Source organism: Meleagris gallopavo, chromosome 3 (genome assembly GCF_905368555.1).
Source record: "Meleagris gallopavo chromosome 3, MGAL_WU_HG_1.1, whole genome shotgun sequence".
NCBI lineage: Eukaryota > Metazoa > Chordata > Aves > Galliformes > Phasianidae > Meleagris > Meleagris gallopavo.
The window spans coordinates 1595824-1621279 of record NC_139406.1 but is presented as its reverse complement, the minus strand read 5'-3'; the positions used below and the strand labels follow the sequence as shown (position 1 = coordinate 1621279).

The following is a 25456-nucleotide window of genomic DNA, read 5'->3' as shown; positions in this document are numbered from 1 at the left end:
ATATTAGTAAAAACAAAGTCACTTTCAAAGACCATTCAGCTTTAATTCCTGATGCTTTTGCTGAAGAAAGATCCTGTGCCACAGGCTTATCTATTTTTGTGGTGTAATTAGTTGGCCCATTAAAATACATATTATCTGTTCTATAAATCTGCTCTAGTAACTTCTGAAAAATATATGACGCTAATCATAATTGTACTCTTTAGAAAGCCAGTTACAAACCTCTTACTGAGTGCTTTTGAAAACTCCACTGAACATGTGTTCAAAACAAGTATTTAGAAAGGAATTGCAGGCATATTTTCCTTTCTTACCTTTCTTCATTCTTACTACGTACATTACTGTCCTGTGGAGTACTGTATTTGAGAGAAGTTACTGTGACTCACAAAATTCCTGAACTTTTTCTTCTGATATGAGATTAAAACATGAAAAGGCAGTTTACTGAAGTGATGAGGCAGTGGTACTTGTTTTACAGACAGGTGAGCTGTCTTGGTCTTATTCTCAGTTTGACTTAAAGAAAAACTACATTACCCTCAGAAAGAAACTTTCTGGCAATAATAATAATAGTTAATAAGATCAGTAAGCTGGCTTTCTTGTTTAATTTACACAAATATTTCCAGCTTTTCCTGAAAAGTAGTTTTGCATGAAGGGGGTGGAGGGAAGGAGGGGGAAAAGAGAGGTTCTTATTGTGTATTCCTGTGATTTTGTTTGTTTGTTTGTTTTACTTAGAAATCACTCTCTGTGTGAAATAAAAATAAAAAGTTCATATAATATAGGTCTGAATTGCAGTTTTAAATCTTGTTAACCTTTTTATTAACCTTGACAAATGTAGCTTTGCAAGTTTTGTTAACTCATTTTTTAATGAGATTCTGACTTTCTCAGTCACAAAAGGAGATTTCACAGTAATAATACGTAGTTCACAAGCTCCTAGAAATTGACTATTCAGCCTTGTAACAATAGAATTTGGTTTGATATTTGCATTATATATATGCAGAGCATATACTACTTCACAAAATGTATCTAAATGAAGGCTGAATTTAAAATATATTTCTCTGCTAGAGACAAAATTGAATGCTTTTTAATTATCTAGGAAGCTGATGATAAAGTACCCTATTCTCTGTTGACCACGTTTATGCATTCAGCAAATGTTACTGGATCACAGACCAATATGAATCTTCAAAGTATCAAACATCTACTGGTTCTAAGTCTTTCTGACATAGAATTGATAAAATTCAAGTTTAAGGATCAGCTTTCTTATTCATTACATAATGTCCTGCGAGTCCTTGAACAGGACTCAGAAAATAGGCAGTTATTCAATAGGCTGCTTAGTTCTTGTTCAGCCTGTGCTTTTTGTTGTTATTTGTCTGCTATTCAGCTCAGAATACAAAACTATTATATTTCTCATAAATGCTTATCACTCAAACATGGAAGTGCTTCACAGGCATTAACTGTTGTACCTAACAAGTTTGACTATGAAGCCACGAGTGTCTTCATCATTATTTAGCACTTTAATTGCAGCAGTACAAACAAACAACCTTATAAAAAACTATTACATGTATAAATGTTTTGAGCTCATCAAGGAAGGGATTCTGTGAGTCTTTATGTTTACCAACATTTAGATCTACTGTGCAGTATACAAGATAGATACTCATCTGAAATATCTATTGTTGTATCTGTATGCAAAGCATCAACCTAAATTTTTGGCTTTACAAATTTTTGATGACTATATTTTGCAGTAGATATATTTACTGCCTAGTTGTTTCTTTATTTCTTTTTATTTCCAGTACTTGAATTTATTATACGATTTTATATAGATTTATCTGTGTGGCAAAGATCACCTCTGCTGCTCCAAGATACTTGTTTTATTGGTAATTACTTATGAAGACTTAGGATGTTTCTCTGAAAATGCTGAAAGTAGCTAAATGGCAATCTTTAACTTCTACCATTAGAAAACAAATGGTTTGTTCGTGACATGAAAAGACAATAAAATCTGCTACATTACCTGGTAGATATAATTTAATTTTAAGTAGAATACTATGAAATCTTTTACCAAGAGGTACAAAAAAAAAGAAACACTGAATTTACTTCACTCATTTTAAAATTTTACTTGAGAGTATGTCACAGAGTTATCTAGATCAAGCTGTGCCTGTGACAGGGGGCAGCAAGCCCATAGGCCTCCTGGCCCAAAAACAGGAAGGAAAAGGGGGAAGGGAAGGGAGATGGGAGCTGGCCCAAAAACCAGAACAGCAGCAACAATCAAAGGAGGAAAACTTAGTTTTACTAAATATGATATCGGAATGCAAGATAACACAATATAATACAATATAATTGAAATTGAGGCTAATAAATCAGAGAGAGAGAGTGTGTCCGAAACTAAAAGGCCTGCTTTGAACTGAAGGCACATGGTTGGGGAGCACACCCACACACTGCCAGACATGAGCAAGAGAGAGCCAGAGAGCGAGATCCCACAACTTCCTCCCATGGCTTATCTTCCTCTCTGAACGTGAAGTCCGCTGGGATGCGTCGTTCTTCTTCTCTTCTGAGAACCAGGCATCCAGAAAGTTGTCAGTCCATGGAACTGGAGTATTGACTCTTTAATTATCTATGTTTTACATGATATTTGGTGTGGAATACCAATAACAAAATTATAAAACCATGACAGAGTACTGTGTTTTGTACTTTTTTGACTTCCAAAGTTTCAATAGCTAGAGCTGATTTTACTGAGGGAGGTAGCTATTGTTAGGAGAGAAACTTTGTGCTCATAAAAATTTAAGGAAGATCTTTGTATTCTTGGAAATTTGAGGAATTGGAGGGTCTGCTGTAGGAAATAGTGTATATCAGGTTTTCTGTTTACAAAACAGTGACTGGTGTTTGTAATCTGTTAGAGGATGGGTATCTTGCCACAGAACAACCCTTTTGGACATCTTTATAAATCTTTTAGTAACTGAGCAATGGATCAGCAATGCAAAATACTTTCTTACCTAGCAGCAACTCTTATCTGAATTCACTGTATCTATTGTGGAGAAAGATGATATGAGACTCCAGTGCTACAGTTTTTGTGTTGTGAGCACTATAAAACTTTTCAAAGCCACTGTTTATTTGCTTAGTATCAAAGAAAACATTTTAACCAAACTGAAGTGCTAACTAGTCACTCACAGGACTTCATTACCTAAAATGTTCCTTCATAATAGAATCTTTATGGTGTATGAGATAGAAATAATAAAATATTTTTCTTCTTCTTTCTCTTAGGCATTTCCTGGAAACACAAACTCTGATAGTGTGGTCCGACATGATTTGCAACACCCAGTTATTGCTCGCTATGTACGTATAGTTCCTTTAGATTGGAATGGAGAAGGCCAAATTGGGTTAAGAATTGAGGTCTACGGCTGCTCCTACTGTAAGTTTTTCCATTATATTCCTGTCTTTGAATTTCAGATTAAATCTGAATCTCAAGTACTTTTTGCTAAAATGGATGAAGATATTCCAGGATTATTAATTGCAATGCCTGGAGCTTAATTTAATGTTTACTATATCCTTTATTCTGAGTTGCTAGTTAGCTCTTCTATAGGAAATACAGCATTGGAATTAGTAACAGTACTTTGAAATCACTACTTTTGATTTTCAAGATTGTTTTTGCAGAAGACTTGAATAGACCAGTTGAGGAAAAGATAACATTCAGATACATTTCATGCTGGGTCTTGAGGGTAATAGCTGGGAAACAAGACATAATTCATTGCCTGATGATAAAGATAAAAATAAAACAAGTAAAAATTCATTTGAAGAAGCTCATCTTGTCTAAATATGACATGTTTTTCAGAGATTTTTCCTTTGGTATTTGAGTATAACTTTAAGATTTCTTCTTAAAAAAACAAACAAACAAACAAACAACAAAACAGATGAGCAATGGTGCAAATGGTTAAGAGCACAACAGATCATAAGTTTTAAGAAAAGCAAGTGTGGTTTCTAAATACCATTCCTTGAATATGATCCTGGGGTGCTTAAAGAAAGTGTACATGCCTGCAAACTATAAGTGTTTGATATCCTATTTCTATGCAAATTTAGTACAGTATCCTTGTAGGTGTTTTAGGAGAAAGAAATACTTGATATTAATCTTAAAAAAAAAAAAAAAAAAAAAAAGTGTTAGAATAAGTTAAGAAGCACATATCTTGAAGTCTCTTTCATTGACATCAAGTGATTTGAGGTCTATTGAAAAACTTCTCCATGCTAACTAGCAATTGTGTCAATTGACTAGCAAAAATATCTTGTGATTTTCATTGTTTTGATTTGGCTATGTGCTTTCATTAAACACTATTGGGAATCACATTCTGGTATTATTTTTCCTATTTCCATGTAATAAATGAAAGCCTCATTTTAAAATTTATATTAAATTAAATAATTTTTTAACAGTTGAAATAGCTGAAAAATCAAATCAAACTTGCTGTGGTGTTGGTAGGGCTGTACTGGGGGAATTCAGGGGTGTTGGATACGTTTGTAAGAAAACTCATTGTATTTGTTATCTGAGGAACTGTGGGTTATTCTGAAGTTGGTTCTTGTTCAAAAAGGTAGTGATCATCTGAAGCATTAGGTAGCACCGTGTTCAAGGCTCTTAATGAACCAACATTGCCATCACTCTACTAAATATTTTATATGCTGTTTTAAGTGTAGCCAACACTATAACATGGTTGATTTCACAGCATGATTAATGTTTACATTTAAGTATGTCTACTTTGAATACAAATACAGGTAATGGAGCCAGAAACCAATTTTTTATTTTTATTTTTTTTTTTAGTATAACACTTTTTTAACCCCCCCCCCAAAAAAAAAGAAAAGAAAATACTGATAAAATTTGTCTTCACAGACAATTGAAGTAGCAAAACCTAACCTTTTGTTTTCCTCGAAGAGAAGCATTGAACTGCTAGTATTATAAGTTATTTCAGTATTTTGTTAATAACATTAATAATAATATCTTACATTTATATGTCTATAGGGACTTTTTTTTTCTTTCCCATCCCAAACAAGCAAACAAACAAAAACAAACAAAAAACTCTCCTAAAATACTGTGTAGATTTTAGATGCAGGAATCAGTTAGGCTGTCCTTGAATCAGTATGCTGAAACCAGTAGATAGCAGTTGAGAAGAAAATACAGAAACTTCACTGTGTTAAAAGAGACAAAAAGCCTTGATATGATTTCTTGGAACAGCAGAATAATGTTTGAGAGTTCCAAACTTGTTTTCAAATGCATTATTTGGAGCAAGTTATGTAAAGCTACATTGTTCCATAGACATGTACTTTAGCAGGAGCAAAGTTTTTAGCATTATGATTAGTAATGTATATTGAAGCATTGTCATTAGCCAGTGAGATTTGCAGATTAATCCTGCTGTCAGGAAACTGACTGTATAGATAAGTAGAAATTTTTGAAGCCTGATTAAAATATAGGCATCTAATCCAAATTGTGAAAATTTTTGAAACATTACCTAAAGCAAAAGGTTACTTAATACCTTACAATCATATATTTTTCTTCAAGTTTGTAGGTTTATATTGAGTATAGTCTTTTATTTAGAGAATATTTGAGAACATATTTTCAGATGTAGAACTTGCACATTTTCTCATAGTAAAGGTTTAATTGGAAAGTCATACACTTAGTGCCTAAGAAAAATCTTTCACTGCACAATACAGCAATCTGGTTATTAGTCGCAGAGTATTAAGAACTCTCATTAAACCACATACTGAAATACATGGTCATTAATTGCCATATTGATTTGTTCTTATTTTTCTTGAGTATACTGATAAAATACACATTATTTTTTGTATGTCAGAAATGGAAACCATATTTTTGCTTACACAGCAAGGTAAAGTAAAAAAAAGGTTCAACTTTAAAAGAGAATTAGAGATGACATCTATTCCCTAGAGAAGTTTGTAAAATTACAAAATATTTCCTTTCAAGGTGCTCTTATTCATTTAATTATTTGCTTGCCTTCTTGCTTTGAGATTTTTCTGTTTGAAACTGCAGATGAGATCTGTGAAGTTACTTTCTAATAGATCTCTTGGAAGTCAAAAAAAAAAAAAAAAAGTGAAGTTAAAGGCTCCTTCTACAGTAGGATTGAAAATGTACTTTACATTTCTGTCTGTGAATAAGTGCTGATGTCAAATTTAGAAAAGATTTTAACTGCATAGGAAGAGAAGCAAACAAAATATATGATATTAAAAAAAAATACTATTGTCAATGGGAGTTGTAGCTTTCATTTTAAAATCATAGAATAACTTAAGTTGGAAGGGATTTTAAATATCATGTAGTTCTAATGCCCTGACATGGACATAGTTGGACTAGATCGGGTTGCCCAGGACCCCAACCAGCTTGGCACTGAATGCCTCTAGGGAAAGAGCATCCACATCTTCTCTGGGCAACCTTTGCCAGTCCTTCACCACAAAGAATAAAAATTTCCTCCTATCATCTAACCTAAATCTTCTTTTTTTTAGTTTAAAACCATTCCTGCCTGTGCTGTCACTATCAGACCATGTAAAAAGTTGGTTTTCTGCCTGTTCATAAGCTCATCTCAAGTATTGGAAGGTCACAATGAGGTCTCCCCAGAAAAACAATCCTCCTCTCCAATATAAACAAGCCCAACTTCCTGAACCTTTCCTCACAGGAGAGGTGCTCCAGCCCTATGATCATCTTGGTGGCTGTCCTCTGGACCGAATCCAACAGCTCCACATCTTTATTGTCTTCAGGGCCTAAGACCTGGGCACAGTGTTTCAGGTGTGAGTTCACCAAGACAGAACTGAGGGGGAAAATTGCCTCCTGTTACCCTGTTGGCTGCCCTTCTTTGGAGACAGTCCAGTATACTGTTGGCCTTCCAGACTGCAAGTGCACAATGCTGGCTCATATCCAGCTCTTCATCCATCAGGACCCCCAAGTTCTACTTGACAGAGCTGCTCTCACTGAGTACTTCTCCCAGTCTGCACATATATACTGGATTGCTCCAACCTAAGTGCCAACATCTTACATTTTGCTTTGATGTTCCAGGTCCCTTTGGCTGGTATTCCTTCCTTCTGTCACATCAACTGCATCACTCAGTTCGGTGTCAACTGCTAAGTTGCTGAGAGTGCACTCGATCCCACTAGGTTGTAGGTAAAAATATTAAAAAGTCCCAGGATGGAAAAATGTGATTAAGGACCATATGAAAGGCTTTGCAGAAGCCTAGGTAGAGGACATCGGTTGTTATTCCTTTGTCCACTGAAGCCATCACTCCAAAATAGGAAGCCACCAAATTGGTCTATGTTAAGAAAGAATGTGAACGTATGGAAATTAATGATCATGGTGATAGGGTTGAGAGCTTATGGGTCAGAATAAAAGTGAGGGCCAATAAGAAAGGTGTTATTGTGGAAGTTTGCAACAGGCCACCCAACAAGGATGAAGAGGTAGACAAGACACTTCATAGACAGTTGGATGAGGTCTCGAGGTCTCTCCCCTTGAAAGTCCCTCTTGCGGGGGACTTCAACTTCCCAGATATCTGCTGGATTTATAATACAGCAGACAGGGAACAGTCCCAAAGGTTTCTAGAGTGTGTGGGAGATAACTTCCTGACACAGGTGGTGAAGGAGCCAACAAGGGGAAGCAAAATCCTGGACCTGCTGTTAACAGAGGGGGATGTAAAGATTGAAGGCCGTCTGGTACATAGTGATCATAGTTTCATCAGCCTATGCTCACAAACAAACAAACAAACTTTCATGATCAAATCCTTGTTGAACAGTGGAGGCAAGTCAGCAAAACTGCCACCTTAGACTTCTGGAGGGCAGACTTTGGCCTTTTTCAAGCTGTGGTTGACACGGTCCCTTGGGAGGCAGTTCTGGAGGGCATGGGAGTCCAGGAAGGCTGGGAATATTTTAAGGAAGTAATTTTATAGGTGCAGGAGCTGACCATCCCCAAGTCATGGAGGATGAGCCAATGGGCAAGGAGGCTGAATGGAGATCTTTGGCTGGAACTCAAGAACGAAAGGAAAGTTCATGGTCTCTGGAAGAGTGGGCAAGCTACTTATGACGATTACGGATATGTTGTGAAGATGTGCAGAGAGAAAATTAGAAAAGCCAAAGCCCAGTTAGACCTGAACTTAGCCATTAAGGTAAAGGACAACAATAAATATTTCTATAAATACATCAACAGGAAGAGGAGGGCTAGGGAGAATCTCCTTCCGAGAGCAACATGGTGACCAAGGATCAGGATAAGGCTGAGATATTTAATGCTTTCTTTGCCTCAGTCTTTAATAGTAAGATCTGTTACTCCCTGGGAACACAGCCTCCTGCACTGGTAGATAGGGATGGGGAACAGAATAAGCCCTGCATAATCCATGATGAGATGGTTTTGGACCTGCTCCAGAAGCTGAACGCTCAAAAGTCCATGGGGTCAGATGGATTGCACACTACAGTGCTGAAGGAATTAGCGGATGTGGTTTCCAAGCCACTCTCCATCATCCTACAGCAGTCCTGGCTAACCGGGGATGTCCCGATGGACTGGAGATTGGCAAATGAGATGCCCATCTTCAAAAAGGATTGAAAGATGATCCTGGTAGCTCCAGGCCTATCAGTCTCACCTCAGTACCAGAGAAAATTATGGAACAGATAATCTTGGGAGCCATAATGGACCAATTAAAAGTCAAACAAGGGATCAGGCCTAATAAGCATGGGTTTATAAATGGTAGATCATGTTTGGCAAACCCGATCTCATTCTATGACAAGGTGAGCCACTTAGTGAATGAAGGTAAGGCTGTCGATGTGATACACCTGGACTTCAGTAAAGCCTTTGACACTGTCCCTCACAATATTCTCACGGACAAGCTAAGTGCCCACAGCTTGAACAGGCATACACTCTGTTGGGTGAAACACTGGCTGGATGGCCGGGCCCAAAGAACTGTGTCAGAGGATTTAAATCCAGTTGGCAGCCAGTCATGAGCAGTGTCCCCCAGGGCTCGGTACTGGGGCAGCTTCTACTTAACATCTTCATTAACTATCTTGATGAGGGAATTGAGTGCATCCTCAGTAAGTTTGCACACTACACCAAATTGAGAGGGAATGTTGATCTGCCAGAGGGGAAAAAGGCACTACAGAAGGTCCTGGATAGACTGGATCAATGGGCCAAGGTAAACCATGTGAGTTTCAATAGTGCCAAATGTCAGGTCCTGCATTTTGGTCACAACAACTCCAGGCAACCCTACGGACTTGGAAAGGAGTGGCTGGAAAGCTGCCTGACGGAAAGGGACCCTGGTGTATTGATGGACAGTTGGCTGAATATGAGCCAGCAGTGTGCCCTGGTGGCCAAGAAGGCCAGTGGCATCCTGGCTTGGATCAGGAATGCTGCGGTGAGCAGGACTAGGGAAGTAATTCTTGTAAGAATTCTTGTAAGGCACTGCTGAGGCCTCACCTCAAGTACTGTCAATTTTGGGCACCTCAGTACAGAAAGGACATGGAGGTGCTGGAGCAGGTCCAAAATAGGGCAACAAGCCTTGTGAAGGGCTTGGAAAATGTGCCTTCTGAGGAGCGACTGAAGGAATTGGGACTGTTTAGTATGGGGAAAAGGAGGCTGAGAAGAGACCTTATTGCCCTCTTCCAGTACCTGAAAGGTGCTTACAACGAGGGCACAGTTGGTTTCTTCTCACTGGTGACGGATGAAGGGAAATGGTCTCAAGTTGCACCAGGGTAAGTTTAGGCTGGATATCAGGAAAAACTTTACAGAAAGGTTTGTTAAGCACTGGAATAGACTCCCCAGGGATGGGGTTGAATCACCTTTCCTGAATGTGTGTAAAAACCACCTGGATGTGGTGCTTGGGGACATGATTTAGTGGAGGGTTGTTAGAATTAGGGTAAGTTTGATTAGGTTGTGGTTGGACTTGATGATCTTTGAGGTCTTTTCCAACCTGAACAGTTCTATGATTCTCTGGTCAGGCATAGTCTGTCCTTGATGAAACTGTGTCGGTATTCTTGAATCACACCCTTCCCTTTCTTGCACATGCCTTAGCATAGATTCATGGAGGTTCCGCTCCACAATCTTCCCAAGCACAGGTGTAAGACTCAGTGGCTTGTATCCTCCCAGATTTTCCCTTCTCCCTTTATTAAAAATGAGAGTGATATTCCTTTTTCCAGTTGCCAGGACCTTCACTTGACAGCCGTGAATATTCAGAAATGATTTAGAGTAACTTGGCAACCACATCAGTCAGTTACTTCAAGACTCTGGGATACATGTTGTCCAGCTCTAGAGACCTGTACATATTTAGTGTCATAAGGCAGTGTCAGACTTGCTCTTTTCTGAGAATAGGAGGCATTTTGCCCCCCATTCCCTATGTAGAGTTTCAGGTACATATAATGTATTTAATACACTCAAAAGAGGAGAAAGGATCTTTACATTTGCAGTGACATAATTTATCAAAAAGCAAGCCATAGGAAAGAAAGTAATGTTACAAAAGGCAAAGTATCCACTGAATTCATTAATGCAAAACTGATGGAGTACTTTTATTCAAGCACTTTTTGAGACAGAGAGTAAAGGGACATGATAGATACATGTCTTTCATCATGTCCCCATTTATAAATTTTTGAGACAACCAGCAAATTCAAGGCATCTGGAGGCTATGACAACTGCAATATATTGTATTTTATCACTGATTTTTGAAGTTCATAGTAAAATCCTGCAGAATCTTTGCCATACGAATAGTTCCTTCAATCACAATACTGCAGCAGATTAATGCATACCAAAACAAACAAACAAACAAAAAAACACAAAAAAAAACAGTAGCATTCCTATTGAACAGTCTTTGACAGCACTTTTAAAGATAATCTTATGAGGACTTCTGGGTGCTGAAATCTTATGGCATAAGTGGAATGGAGTCACTGATACCTTTGCTCATGGACTAGTTCTATCTAATGTTACTGTTATTCTGATGTATGACTGATATCTTTTTAAGGAAGGAGGGAAAAGAAGAAAAATAAATGTCAGACCTTAGCATTTTATGAAGAAATGAACATTTTCATGGAGATTATTTACTCCTCAGATAGTACAGTGAACAAAATCTTGGTCATGCAAATATTTACAAGAGAAAAAATTAGACTTGGAGATTCTGTTAAGGCTTAAGCCATAAGTATTTGAAAGGAAATTTACAATAACTGTTTTGAAAATATTGAAATGGTAAAAATTAGAGCTTGAACAGATTTTGACAAGTTAATCCTATTTGCCTGCAGTGACTTTAAGTGAAGCCATTGTTTCCCTTTACTATTAATTCCACATTCAGCTGTATTCATCATTAGGAAAATTTCTGTGATATTTGTAATTTCCTTTTCCATTGTCATGCTATTGCTACCAACTATTCATATCTTCATCATTCTCTCCTATGTTTGCCATATGTACTTCACAGGAACTCCATTCTCTCCAAAACTACATATTACATCTGAATATCACAAGAAATATTTAAAGTAGATAAGAAAGCCACTATTTCCCTTGTGTGGAACCTGATCAATTTTCGTTTGTCCAGTGCCACTAGATATATTGGACATTTTGTTTCATCAGTCTATGCTCACAAACAAACAAACAAACCTTCATGATCAAAGAATTGTTGAAGTGAATTGATGGCCACTGGAACTCCCTGTGCTGAATGAACTATATGTCCATATGTATGTAAATGTATGAATATATATTTATTCTTTTACACTTTTTTTTCACCTATGTGAATATTCACCTAAATTGTGAAGATACTTATGTGGTCTCATAATCCATGTAAACTGTTCTTTGCCTCCTCTCATAATATTTTATTACTCATAATAATAATGTTCACTAAATTGTCTTAGTGAAAAGATGGACTTTTATGATCATCGAAGTGATGGAACTGCATAAAAATATTAAATGATAGATAGGAAGAACCATTTTGAAACATATATTTTGTATAATCATGTTCTCATATTTGTAGCAATTGTATTAAGTCATTGTAATTAAAATTGCTTTTCATTTTGGAGAAAAAAAAATCACAGATTTAAAAAAATTGATTATCAGAAGTGACTGTAAACTTAATAGCTTTGCTTGTGACAGTGAATAGAAAACTTATCCGAATAGAAAAGTTATCTGAAGCATTCAACTCTCTTTTTGTCTGCTTCTCTTTAGATATTTTTATTCTGGATAGTTCTACAATTTCTGTGTATTTGATTTTTAGCCAACATAGTCACAGTTCAGCTTAGTACTCACTCTTTCTGATACTAAAGGTGCAGGTCTCAGTACTCAGTACTTGTGTTAAAACAATGGAGAGTGAGAGAAATTAACTTTGAAAACATTTAAAGATCTCTTTGAAAATACGCTCTGTTTGAAAGCTTGCTTCTTTTTTAATGTACTTTCTAGGGTGTTTTTGTTGTTGTTGTTGTTTTTGTTTTCTTGTTGTTGTTTGTTACTTGTTTTTACATAGAGGGGACTTCTTATCTTGAAGATCATAAGAATTGATGTCTTTCCTTATTTGCTCCATGATAGTCTTCAAACAGTGGAGTTTTGCAGATTTAGGATCAAAAATAACAAGTTTTTTTTTTTTTTTTTTTAAACAACCCAACAGTATGGGTTGTTTACCTTCTCCCCAGGAGGAGATGGTTGTGATTGTTTCTTTGTAAGCATTTGTTATTCTGGCATGAAAATAAGTGAGAACAGACTTCAGCTAATTTCTTATCTCCAGTGGTTAACAGTAATAGGTGTACGTCCATTTTGGTTCTAGCTGTATCCAGCACAGGGCAGCCCAGACACACACAGCAGCCCAGCAGGTCCTGCTATCATTTCAGCACCTAAGCATGGTACAATTTTTAAATTAAATATTAAAATTTAACATATATTTATTTTTCATTCTTTTAACTTTTATTTAGTCTGATACAAAGAATGTTTTATTTTTGTATCAACTTCTTGAAACCACAGCAAACTGAGCAGTCCATTATTTTTAAATGTCTAGTTATAGTGAAGTTACTGGTGGTATTCTCAGGCACCACAGCTTTTTGAACTGCAACAGCAATGTGTATTCCATACAGGTACATTTGTTATGTGTCAGTGGATGTATAATCAAAGTCAGATTTGAAAAAAAAGTTTATTTTATATGCATATATGTCCCATCAACATGTTCAGTTGAATACTCATTTTTCAAGTACACTTGAAGATTTTTTTAATCATTCAGCATTTCCTTTAGAAGAGTATGTATTGCCAGTTCATTTTTAAAAGATTTTTTATGTTTTTTTGATTGAATGTATAAACAAAACGTAAAGACAAAATGACAAAATCTTGCAGATTTTCTGTAAGGTCAGACTCTACTTTTGTTGAAAAGAGCAGAAAAGCAATTTCTAATATCCAGTACTTTCCCACACCTTCCTCAGAAAGGTGTTTCATAACTGTCTGCAATCAGTTTACATAAGAATGGAAATTATTCTTAAGATCCACAAACATCTAGAAAAGTAGAAAACTGAAGATCTAGTATCCTTTTTTTTTCCATAAAGGTAACATTAAAGTAAATACAATTGAAAATTTCAGTTTAATTACAACAGTCTCCCATATAATTTTTCATGCCTGAATGAATGATCATGATTGTTTTGCCCAGCATATTCTTTTCTTGCATTTCTTTGTGGCCATTGATTGATTTGTCTATGATGACTTACACATTTGAGAAATGGATGGCTTTTTCTCTAATGGGGGAAAATCTTGAGCAGATTTTGGACAATAGGCTTTGATTCTGAAGAGCCACACCTGTATTTATTTTCCTGCATATCAGGCATAAAACATGCACTAAGAATGCAGTATCTTCTGGGGTTGGTTAAATTTGTTCTGTAGTTGTAATGGAAATGCTAAATCATGGCTTGAATGCACCTGAGTGACCGGAACAGGTGGGCCAGGATCCCCACTCTTTCGTAGATTGTTTAAAAGTTGGCAGTGGAAGTAAGGGTATCTCATCTTGAGATCCCTGAATACTTGAAGACCTTACAGGCCTTCTGAAGGTAAGCTGCTTCTTCCCTTTACTTCTGTGCCAACTGTTGTTATGTCTAAATGGATCTTTGCTTGCTGCAGTCTGGGATCTTACTGTTCTTCTGTCATTGTTGTATTTTTTATCACATTGTATTGCCTCATCTTCAAATCACAGAATGGTCCGGGTTGGAAGGGACATCAAGGATCATGAATTTCCAATCCCCTGCCACATGCAGGGCCACCAACCTGCATATCTAATACTAGATCAGGCTGCCCAGGGCCCCATCCAACCTGGCCTTGAACACATCCATGGAGGGGGCATCCACACTTCTCTGGGCAGCTGTTCCAGCACCTCACCACTCCCTCTGTAAAGAACTTCCCCCTGACATCCAACCTCAATCTTCCCTCCCTCAACTTCAAACCATTTCCCTTTGACCTGCTGTTATCTACTCTTTCAAAGAGTTGACTCCCCTCCTGTTTGTAGACTCCCTTTAAGTACTGAAAAGCTGTAATAGGGTCACCCTGCAGCCTTCTTTTCTCCAGGCTGAACAAGCCCAGCTCCCTCAGCCTGTCCTCATAGGGGAGGTGCTCCAGCCTGCTGATGATCTCTGTGGTCCTCCTCTGGATCCTCTCCAACAGCTCTCCATCTTTCTTGTATTGGGGGCTCCAGACCTGGAGACAGTACTGCAGATGGGACTTCAGAAGAGCAGAGTAGACAGGGACAATCACCTCCCTGTCCCCTGTCTCTTCTGATGGAACCCAGGATATCATTTGCTTTCTGAGCTGCAAGAGCACACTGCTGGCTCATGTTCGGTTTTTCATCCATCAGGACCCCCAGGTCCTTCTCCGTAGGGCTGCTCTCAAGGACTGCTCCTTCCAGTCTGTATATGTACCTGGGATTCCTCTGGCCCAAGTTCAAAACAAATGATATTTTCCGTCTAAAATTAAGAACCATATTCTAAGGAAGGGAAAAAGAATCAGATCAACAGGATCCTTGGATCCCAGTTGAATCTAATATTTTTAGATTAAAAAAATAAATAAAATCTTGACTAAATAAAATCAGAAGGTTATAGTCCAATTAGAGGGATCCTCAGGTCTCCTAGAAGTAAAACCGTTAATTACTCAAAAAAATAAGGAAGTCTGAGATTGAAACAGCAGGACTGCCACCCAATGAATGACCCCCTGCTCATTCCATATTACATGTGATAACGCACCTGTACATTTCTGCCAAACTCGTGGATTTATAACAATGATTTAAACAGAAACCATTACAAAGCATACTGGCTTGGCTCTTAAGATTATGAGATGGGGAGTGAAAATGGTTTATTAATGGACTGGAGATCTCTAAACTTGCATCCATCACCACACGCTTGCATCCAGCCCTTCAGCAAAGATTATATGGGACTGTAATACATAATAAGGAAAATAATTCTTTAATTCAATGGATAGTGGCTGCATGTAGAATCATGCAGCCAAATAAAAGCAATGTCCCAATAAATACTGGACTGAGGACTTCAACCATGAACCAATCATCTCATGTTTTGTTGATCCCCATTGTGATGGGAATCTGCATGAGTATTGCAGTGCATTGGGTCACTGTAATGGAAAGGGCTACCTTTCATCTGCTCAATCATTGGTTTGTGCTGTGAAGGGGTGGAGTGTAGTGGAAATGCTAAGCCATAGCTTGAACCAGAAATTGAGCACCTGTAGGAGAGCAGGGCCAACCCAAGGGAGCTCAGGTGTAAGCAGGATCCAGGAGTCCTTCCCAGATTTCATTTAAGGGTTGAGAGTGGAGATCAGGATATCTTTTCTGGAGATCCCTGCCTACCTGAGGCCCTTATAGGCCTTCTGAAGGTAAGCAATATTTTTTCCCCTTATTTCTACATTCCATTAGTTTTTATCCAGTTCATCAGTTCTGGTAACTGTTGAATGTCTGCCGGAAAGTAACTAGTCAAACAATATTCTGGGTCTGTTTCATATACCAGTGAACTACCCTAAAAGAAAATAAATCTTTGTGTTGATTAAGCAACCCTCTAGATTCAGTGACTTTGACTATAATGGTGTCAAGCATCATGAAGGCTTTCTCAGACTGTATTATTTGCTCCTGTACCTTTAGTCTAATCATTTCTAAGGATGTCAAAATAAGTTATAAATTTGGATGTAGCTGTCTTATTAGAAGATGGCAAAACACTTTTCATGTCTTTATGCTGCAGAATTTCCTCTCCTGTTGTTCTGAGCTGCACAAAAAAACAATGGAATACTGAGTATTTTTTCTTGGTTATAGTTCAAGTTATTTTATTGCAATTACATTTTAGTATGTCTGAATTGGATTTTTAGATGAATTCATAGATTGCCCATTGAATACAGAAGGTTAACGGAGTTTGTACAAGTAGTGTTTGCACTTTTTGCAGATTGTGGTAAATGTAGAGGAAAACACTTTAAAAAACCAATGTTTTAATTTTTAGGCATGCCATTAAAAAGTGTAGATGATTAGAAATCTGAGTTTATAGTATCTGTGACTTCAGAAAAATTGATTTAGAAATGCTAAAGATTTTTTACGGGACATTTGGACTTTGTTTATCCTTTAGAAATTAATTTAGTTAATTAAATAAATAAGATTTAAATACGTTCCCTTAAATATGTTTTTCGCTCTTCCTATTTGTCAAATTGTATCATCATACTTTTATCTGTTGTAGTTTCCATTCAAATAGGAAAAATTCTAAGGAACAAAAGATTGTTTTTCAACATAGTCACCATGACTAGCTATGTATTTTTGGTAATGATTGAAAAAGAGCTTGTATGCTGTGCGTATTGAGAGAAAAAAAAAAAAAAATCAACAACAAAACAAACCTTGGAGCAGCAGACTTGACCCACTATTACTGTCACCACTGCTGAAGCACACCAATTAACACGCTATGTTATCGTTGACTGTTAGACCTCTGTAAATGTTCATCAAGTATTGAAGAATGTCAATGGATGCTGTTTTATTCCACATGGAGGAATTCAGTTATATCTTTGCCTCATGTGCACTTCCATGTCAGATATAATTTTCACAGACTGCCCCTATGCTGCAATCATGGCAACAAAATTTAGTGGAATATTGGTGGGAACGTTCAATCTCTACTGTCATACCACTGATGTCTACCTCTGATATCATGGGCCAACAAAATAAAAGAGAAGGCATTGCTTACAGAGCAGCCTTTGTATGAGAAATCCATAAATCTTACCTTTTCACATAAGTGCTTATGTAACTTCTAGATTAGAAAAATATTTTAATAAAGGAACCTCAAACTTTTAGAAAATGTATGTAATTAGCAAATTCTGAAAATAAATAATTTTTGTACATTATTGTTTTCACCATTTTTTTTCCAAACAGAACTTCATATTTTTGTATTGGTTGCTGGAAAAAGAATTATTGCTTTCTTCCTTGCATGATCACATCTCTATTTTTTCTTTTTCAGAAACTTGAGGTAGTGGATTTTTAATTCTTTCAATATAAACATGTCCTTACTTCCTTTTTTCCTTCATTTTCTCTCTTTTTGTTTTCTTTATTTCTCATGGTACGTAGTTGCCCTTTTGGTTCTAAGTATATTGAAAAACTTGAGAGAACAGCTTCATAAAGTTATAGCCATAAAAAAAAATTCTTTTTCACCTAGAAGAATGATTATTTGATTGAGTCACCATCCCTGGATGTGTTTAAAAACTGTTTGGATGTGGTGCTCAGATACATGATTTAGCAGAAGGTTGTTAGGGTAGTATGGTTTAGGTTGTTGGACTCGATCTTTAATGTCTTTTCCAAAGTGAGCAATTATTTGATTCTATTTGTTTAGCCACCACCGGCATTTATGTATCATGCTCTTACATAAGCTTAGTGATGCATGTATAAGTGTGTCTGTCCCCCCCCCAGTGTACACTTTACACCTGTGTACATTGTCTTCAGGTAGAGAGAAATAGATGTTTCTGTTTCCCATTCCTAAATTGCAAACAATCATGCAGACTGTTACTGAACTAAGGAAAACTGAGTTAGTTGTGTTGTTTTTGGTGACATCAGTGTTGCCATGGTATCAGAGGATCTCAGTGCACCCCTTTTGCCTGGGTATTTCTTGTATTCTTTTCTGTGCTTTGTAGAGATGCAGAAAATAGTACCATTAAACTGTCCACTGGACTAATGGGGAAGGTGGGACAGCTGTCTCTTCACTGCTGCTTCATAGCTTTTCTTCTTACTTTGACTCCTGTTTTCTGAGGAAAGCCTCTGGATGGACTACAACTTGCAAGCATTGGTTGTTGGTTCTTTAAGTTAGAATCAGTGAAGCTTACTTACATCTGGTTAATCTGGGGAGGATTGAGATCCTCTGTATCTCTGGTCAACTGTTCCATGTTTGAGCACCTTCACAGTGACAGTCTTTTCATTCTACTAAGTTTCACCCTGGGTAGGGACACATTTCACTAGATGAGGCTATTCTGAAATACCACTTAACTGGACCTTGTGCTCTTCCACTGATGCATCCACAGCTTCTCTGGGCAGCTTGTTACACTGCCTCACTAGCCTCATAGTGACAGATTTCTTCCTTAATTCTAATCTAAATATATCTTTGAATTTAAATTGTCCCCATTGTCCTGTCACTAGAGATAGTCAGAAAAAATCTTTCTCCATCTTTCGTAAGCCCACTGTATGTATCAAAAGGCTACTATAAATCATCCCCCAAAGCTTTCTCCAATCTCAAATCTCACAGCTTTTCTTCATAGGAGGGGAATTACATTCAGCCATATTGAGTCAAGGTTAGATATCATGGGGAAGACAGAGACCCCCATGCTTTCTGGGAACACATCCTCCTGGGGACAGTCTTTTTCCTTTCTCCCAGATGGAAGATGCCCATGCTGCAGCATGTGTCTGGTGCCTCTTGTGCCACTGAGCACCTCTGAGAAAAGCCAGGCTTCATGATCTTTCACAATCCCAGGAAGCATCTGTAGGTAACACTCACTCTCTTTTTTTTTAACGCTGATTGTAGCCAGTTTGTCAGCCTTTGCTGGGAATACTGGGTGCCCTGGACTCTCACCAGCCCTGACACCCTGGCTGATATCTTGCTCCATGTGGCAATGTCTTTTTCATACTGGGGAGACCAGGCAGGGACTTAAGAATCTACATGCAGATTCTTAAGTTCCAAAAGGGGGGGGGAAATAGAGAAATATGTGTTGTTCTAGTTATTTTTGTGAGTTTGTTTTCTTAAGTATTATTCATTTTTTATTTATTGAATCAATTATTCAACACACCTGATCTTCATCAGAACCAAAGTCTTCTGCTTCTGCACATGAGCAGCCACCTCTGTAACTTCTTCGACACATTCTCAGGGCCCCAGTCAGCTCAGGTCCTTCTGCTGGACTCCTTCTGTTTTTCTGGCACAGCAGCTCAGAGAATGCCAGTCTCTGCCTTCCTCTATTCCTCAGGACTTTAGGGAAGAAGAGATGACAGATCTTGGCAAGGGAAAAGGGTGGTGACAGGAAGGATGGTCTCATAGGAGCTTTGGTTGTCAGAAGAATTACTGGGAATGGCCATGTGAGCCTGCAAGGTGGTCCTGGAGTTGAGACTCTTCCAGCTAGTGGTAAACTTATGGGATGAATAGTTCAGTGCCAAGACTGAGGTGGCCATCCAGGGAGAGGTGGACAGGACCCTGCCTGGCCACCAGAGCACACTGCTAGTTTGAGTTGAAGGGAAAATACTTTGTCCAGTTAAAATCCCAGCAAATCCTGGAAAAGCATCCCTCTGGGATAATGTTGGAATATTTTTTTTGGAATGTTTTTTTCCTTTCCAGACATTTTCTGATAATTTGAAAATTTTACACCAATCTATATGAGAGAAGTCTATAATTATTAGACTTGCTTTTAGTTTGTACATTATACAGTTTTTAATTTTTTACTTGTAAATTCACTTTTTTCTCTTAAAAGCTCAAAACATACCCTGATTGTGTTTTACTAAAAAAAAAAAAAAAAAAAAAAAAAGCAAATAAAATAAATAACCAGGTAATTTCTTTAAAATAAGAAATCTGTTACTCAATTTTCAGGCACTTAAGCTGGCTTATATATAGTGTATCTTTCTATTTTCTCAAATTTTAATTGACAGTTGTGAGTCAAAGAATCAGTGGGATCACATATGAAGTATGCTTCTGCATAATCTTCACCCATTAGCACTAAAAATAATCCTTATACATACGTAGGAGTAATTTTCCTTGATTTTTAAGAGAATAATAGTAGTTCACAGCTTGAAGCAAGCACAATATTAAAAATCATAAAATAAAATTACAATAGTTTTTTTTTTTTTAACATTGTTTCCTAATATGTTGCCTAACTCACCAGAAGATATAAAAAATCTTCACATGGAAGGTACATTTATTCAGTATATTCTATTGTTGCTGTTTCAAAGTGTATCAGTTTGTTACTGTAAGCTTCCAGGTGTTACTTTTTTTTTTTTTTTTTTTTTCCCCTCAAGACTCAGCTTTTCGAACTCAAACATTAGTGAAAGGTGCAGTCAGGATTAGCAAGTTCTAAACTGCATTGACTCTCAAAAAGCACTGGAGTTTCTGTTCAGAAACTATCTGAAGAGACTGCTGATCAGTTCTTTATTAGAAAAATTTCTTTTTTTAGTGAACTTCTGTCATGAGAAATATAGACAAAAATAATAGCAATTTAATATTATATTACAAACTACCAAAATAGAAACATCAGAAGAAAGCTAGAAATTACTCCATCAAAAGTTACTATAGGAAGCAGATTAATTATCGGTTAATATAGATACTGCTGGTCCTATCACTTGATTTCTTGACTGAACAAGCCTACGCATGCACTGTGATGCTGAAAATGCTTATCACTATTTATAGACAAGCTTATTCCTAACAACGGGGGGGGGAAAGCATGGTATCTAGATAGGAAAATTCTTCTTATTGAAGTACTAAAGAGGAAAGGAAAGCAAGAAGAATTCTTAAAAAGAAAGATGAAAAAGAAAGAAATCAAAGGGGAGAAAAGCTTGAAAAGGGGGGAGGGAAGGAAGAATGAAATAAAGAGTGCTGAAAGTAGGGACTGTTCAATCCTCACTAAAATTGGCTGTAGTGAAGGGGCAACAGGATCCCTTCTCTGATAATGGGGGGGTTAGAATTATTATTATTTTTTTCCTAGAAGCTTGTATGGTGTAGCATTTGGGATTAAAGTGAGCATTGCTTACGTATAATCATGGACCGGCCTGAGTTGGAAAGGACCATAATGATCATCTAGTTTCAACCCCCCTGTCATGTGCAGGGTTGCCAACCACAAGACCAGTCTGCCCAGAGCCACATCCAGCCTGGCCCTGAATGCCTCCAGGCATGGGTCATCCTCAACCTCCTTGGGCAACCTGTTCCAGTGTGTCACCACCATTTGAGTGAAAAGCTTCCTCCTGATCTCTAACCTAAATCTCCCCTGTTTCAGTTTAAGACCATTCCTACTTGTTCTATCACTATACTCCCATGTAAACAGTCTTTCCCCTCCTGTTTATAAGCTCCCTTCAAGTATTTAAAGGCCACAATGAGGTCTTTCCAGAGCTTTCTCTTCTCCAAGATAAATGAGCCCAGTTCCTCCAGCCTTTCTTTATACGAGAGGTGCTCTGGCCCTCTGGTCATTTAGCAGCCCTCTCTGGACCCATTCCAAGAGCTCTGTGTCTTTCTTGTGCTGAGGGCCCCAGGCCTGGACGCAGTACTCCAGATGGGGCCTCACAAAAGCTGAGTAGAGGGGAACAATCACCTCCCTCTCCCTGCTAGACACTCCTCTTTTAATGCGGCCCAGAACACAGTTGGCCCTCCAAGCTGCAAGTGTACACCGATGGTTCATGTCTAACTTCTCATCTGCCAGGACCCCCAAGTCCTTCTCCGCAGGGCTGCTCTCAAGTTGGTCTTCCTCCAATCCTTATAAATGCTTGGAGTTCCCCAAGCCTAAGTGCAACCTCAGGTTCTCAGGGACTGACTTCTCCAGCCTGTTCTGGTCCCTCTGGATGGTTTCCCTTCCTCCAGTGTATCAATTGCACCACTCTGCTTGGTGTCATCTGCAAACTTGCTGAGGATGCATTTGATGCCATTGGCTAGGTCATTGACAAAGATGTTGAAGAGCCCTTGTCCCAAGACTGACCCTTGTGGAACAACACTTGTGACCAGCCTTCACCCTGACACAGAGCCACTGATCACGTCCAGCCAACCAGTTCTTAATCCATTGAAAAATTCCTTTTTTAAATCCATGCATCTCCAATTTTGAAAGAGGGATGTGGTGAGGGACCACGTCAAAGGCTTTGCAGAAGTCCAGGTAGATGACATCCCTTGTCCTTCCTCTGTCCAGTGATGCCGTCACTCCATCACAGAATGCAATCAGATTGGTCAGGCAAGATCTGCCCTTAGTGATGCTGTGCTGGCTGTCTCTGATAATCTTTTTATCTTGTAGGTGCCCTAACATGGTTCCTAGGAGGATCTGCTCTATGATTTTTTCCCAGGTACAGAGGTGAGGATCACTAGTGTGTAGTTCCCTGGGTCACCCTCTCTCCCTTTCTTAAAAATGAGAATAATGTTTTCCTTTTTCCAGTCACTGGGGATTTCACCTGACAGCTATGATTTTCAAATATGATGGAACACAGCTCAGCAACCACCTCAGCCATATCTCTCAGAACCCTAAGATGCATATCATCTGGCCCCATGGACTTATATACGTTCAGTTTCATGAGGAGATGTCAGATTTGTTCCATTGTTACAGTGGGTCAGAATCCACTCCTTTCACCCACATGTAGAGGTGCAGGGTCCTCACAGGCGTGGGAAGCCTGACCACCCGTGAAGACTGAGGCAAAGCACTTACTGTGCACCTCAGCTTTTTCCTTGTCTGAGGAAGTCAGTTCTCCATCCACTCTTATCAGAAGGGAAACATTCTCTTTGGTCTATCTCCTCCTGCCTATGTACCTGTAGAACCCCTTCTTATTATTTTTTCACATCCCTGGTTAAGTTCAGCTCTATCTGTGCCTTGGCTTTCCCGATCTTTTCTCTACACATGCAAAGAACATCCTTATATTCTTCCCAGGGTACACAACCCTGCTTCCACTTCGTGTACATTCCCCTCTTTTCCCTCGGTTTAAACTGCAGGTCCTTGCACAGTCATGCTGGTCACCTGCCTCCTCTGCTTGATTTCTTCTGCTGGAGGTCAGAGAGCTCTTGCACCCACAGAAGGGTGTCCTTAAAATGTTAAGTTGGAGATCGGTGACAAGAGGCGTCCCTCAGGGGTGAGTATTCAGACAGGTGCTGTTCAATAACTTTATCAGTGGTATTGACAGTGGGATCTGCTGTGTGATGAGGTTGACATTCTTGAGAGAGAGGATGCCGTCCAGAAGGACCTAGACAGGCTTGAAAACCTCAAAATCAAATACAAAGTCTTACTCCTGGGTCACAGCAACCTCCACTGTTAATACAGGGATGTGCAGTTGAAGTACAGCACTGTCGAAAAGGACTTGAGGGTACTGGTAGATTGCCAGCTGGACACGAGCCAGCAATGTGCTCTCACAGCCCCAAAAAAACAACTGTATTCTCATCTGCATCGAAAGAAGTGTGTCCATCATGCTCAGGGAGATGATCCCCTCTACTCTGTGCTGATGAGACTTCACCCAGAGTACTGTGTCCAGATGTGGAGTCATTAGTTCAGGAAAGACATGGACCTGTTGGAACACTTCCAGAGGAGGGCCAAGGGACTGAACACCTCCCTATGAAGACAGGCTGAGAGAGGTGTGGCTGGTCAGCTTGGTGTAGAAAAGCCTTCAGACAGCCTTTTGGATAAAGGGGGAATGTAAAGGAGAAGGGGATAGTTTTTAGCAATTTGTTGTGATAGAACAAGGGAAAATAGCTTCAAATTGAAAGATGAGAGATTTAGATTGGATATAAGAAATATATTTTTTATATTTAATATATTATTATTATTATTATTTTACTATGGGGGTAATGATGCACATGGAACATGTTGCCCAGAGATGTGGTGAATGCCTTATCTTGGGAGACATTCAAGGTCAAGCTAGATGAGGCTTTGATCAACCTGATCTAACTGTAGACGTTCCCGTTCATTGTAGAGGAGTTAGACTAGATGACTTTTAATGGTCCCTTCCAACTCAAATGATTCTACTGAAAAAAATACCCATTTTATTTTTAAAGTTAAGCTCATTATCTAGAACAGTTCTAGTATACTTTTTTTATCTCAAACTGCATGAATTTAAATGCTTCATAGAAGTGCATTAATGCTGATAGTAGTGGATACTGTGAGAATTACTGTACCTCTGATACGGACATGAATACTTCTGTCTCACAACCACAAAAATAAAACTACATGTGTTATGCTGTTTGGACGGAGATCTTGATCAATATTTATGTTCACTGTTTACCATCTCATCTGTAGTTTCCTTCCATTTTTTTCTTTTTCTTTTCTTTTTTTTTTTTTTTTTTCTCTTTTAATCTGTAATGAACGCTCACTGAAGCTGTAACTTGAAACAGGAATGATTTATCAGCGCTACTGTATAACATATTGTCATGCTTTAACTATGAAGCTAGAAGTGGTAATCATATAATTATTAGAATAGGATCTATCACTATGGTGTCTGACTTTGTTCCAGAGAAACAAAGCTGACTGTGCATTCATAGTACCCACCAGATATCTGTTTCTGAGAGTGATCAGCTCTTTCTCAAGAAAACCATATGACCAGTACGGTCCTGTAAGATTAGCATCACAAAGTGAATAAAACACAAAACTCTGGAATATTTTGCACTGAGTAGGTGTAAATATGATTAAAATAGTTGAACTTAAAAAACAACAACAACAAAAAAAACCACAACTGTTGTCAGTCTTATACATAATGGTGAAAGCCTTATACAAACTAACAATGAGGAATAAATATTTAATTCTTAGATTTCCATATATTTTATTCTCAAAATCATATGTAATATAAACCAAATCAGATTTGTCAGCAATTAAGATTCTATGAAAACAGAAGCAGAGAGCTTATAAAAAGAAACATTTAAAACCTTTTTAAAGCATTCTAAGGTTCTGCTTTTTTTCTCTTACTGTTGCATACAGTACATAAGGTACTAAGATCAGTTGTTTTTCTCTTCAGATGTAATGCAATTTGAAAACATCATGTTAAATGTAGAGTAAATTGTATCCTCTTTTCTATTTTCTTGCATCCATGTATCTAATCGTATTTCTTATTTTCTTTTGTATTTATATTCAGGAGCTATGAATTAGATGTTAATGGAGATACTTGCTCAGCCTTTCTTAGTAAGACAAAAATCCCATTTAATTCCCTTACATAAAGACAGACTAGAATTCTTTCACAGGAGACATTCTTGGCAGAAATTCTATTGTGTATTTGATAAACTGTGAAAGGCTTTGGCCCCCATGTATGTATCCAGCACAGTTTACCTTTTGTTGCCTAACCGCACCCTTCTGTGTTTTCTCTAATAGGAATCGCAAAAT

At 38.0% G+C, this 25456-nt stretch overlaps 1 protein-coding gene across 1 annotated transcript in view; it reads left to right on the top strand.

The window, feature by feature from the left end:
* Nucleotides 1-25456, top strand: part of CNTNAP2 (contactin associated protein 2) — a 791915-nt gene that overhangs the window by 378755 nt on the left and 387704 nt on the right. The window contains exon 4 of the mRNA XM_010708239.3: nucleotides 3244-3391. Within this exon, the coding sequence (XP_010706541.1) occupies nucleotides 3244-3391 (148 nt within the window). The remainder of the gene's footprint in view (nucleotides 1-3243; nucleotides 3392-25456) is intronic.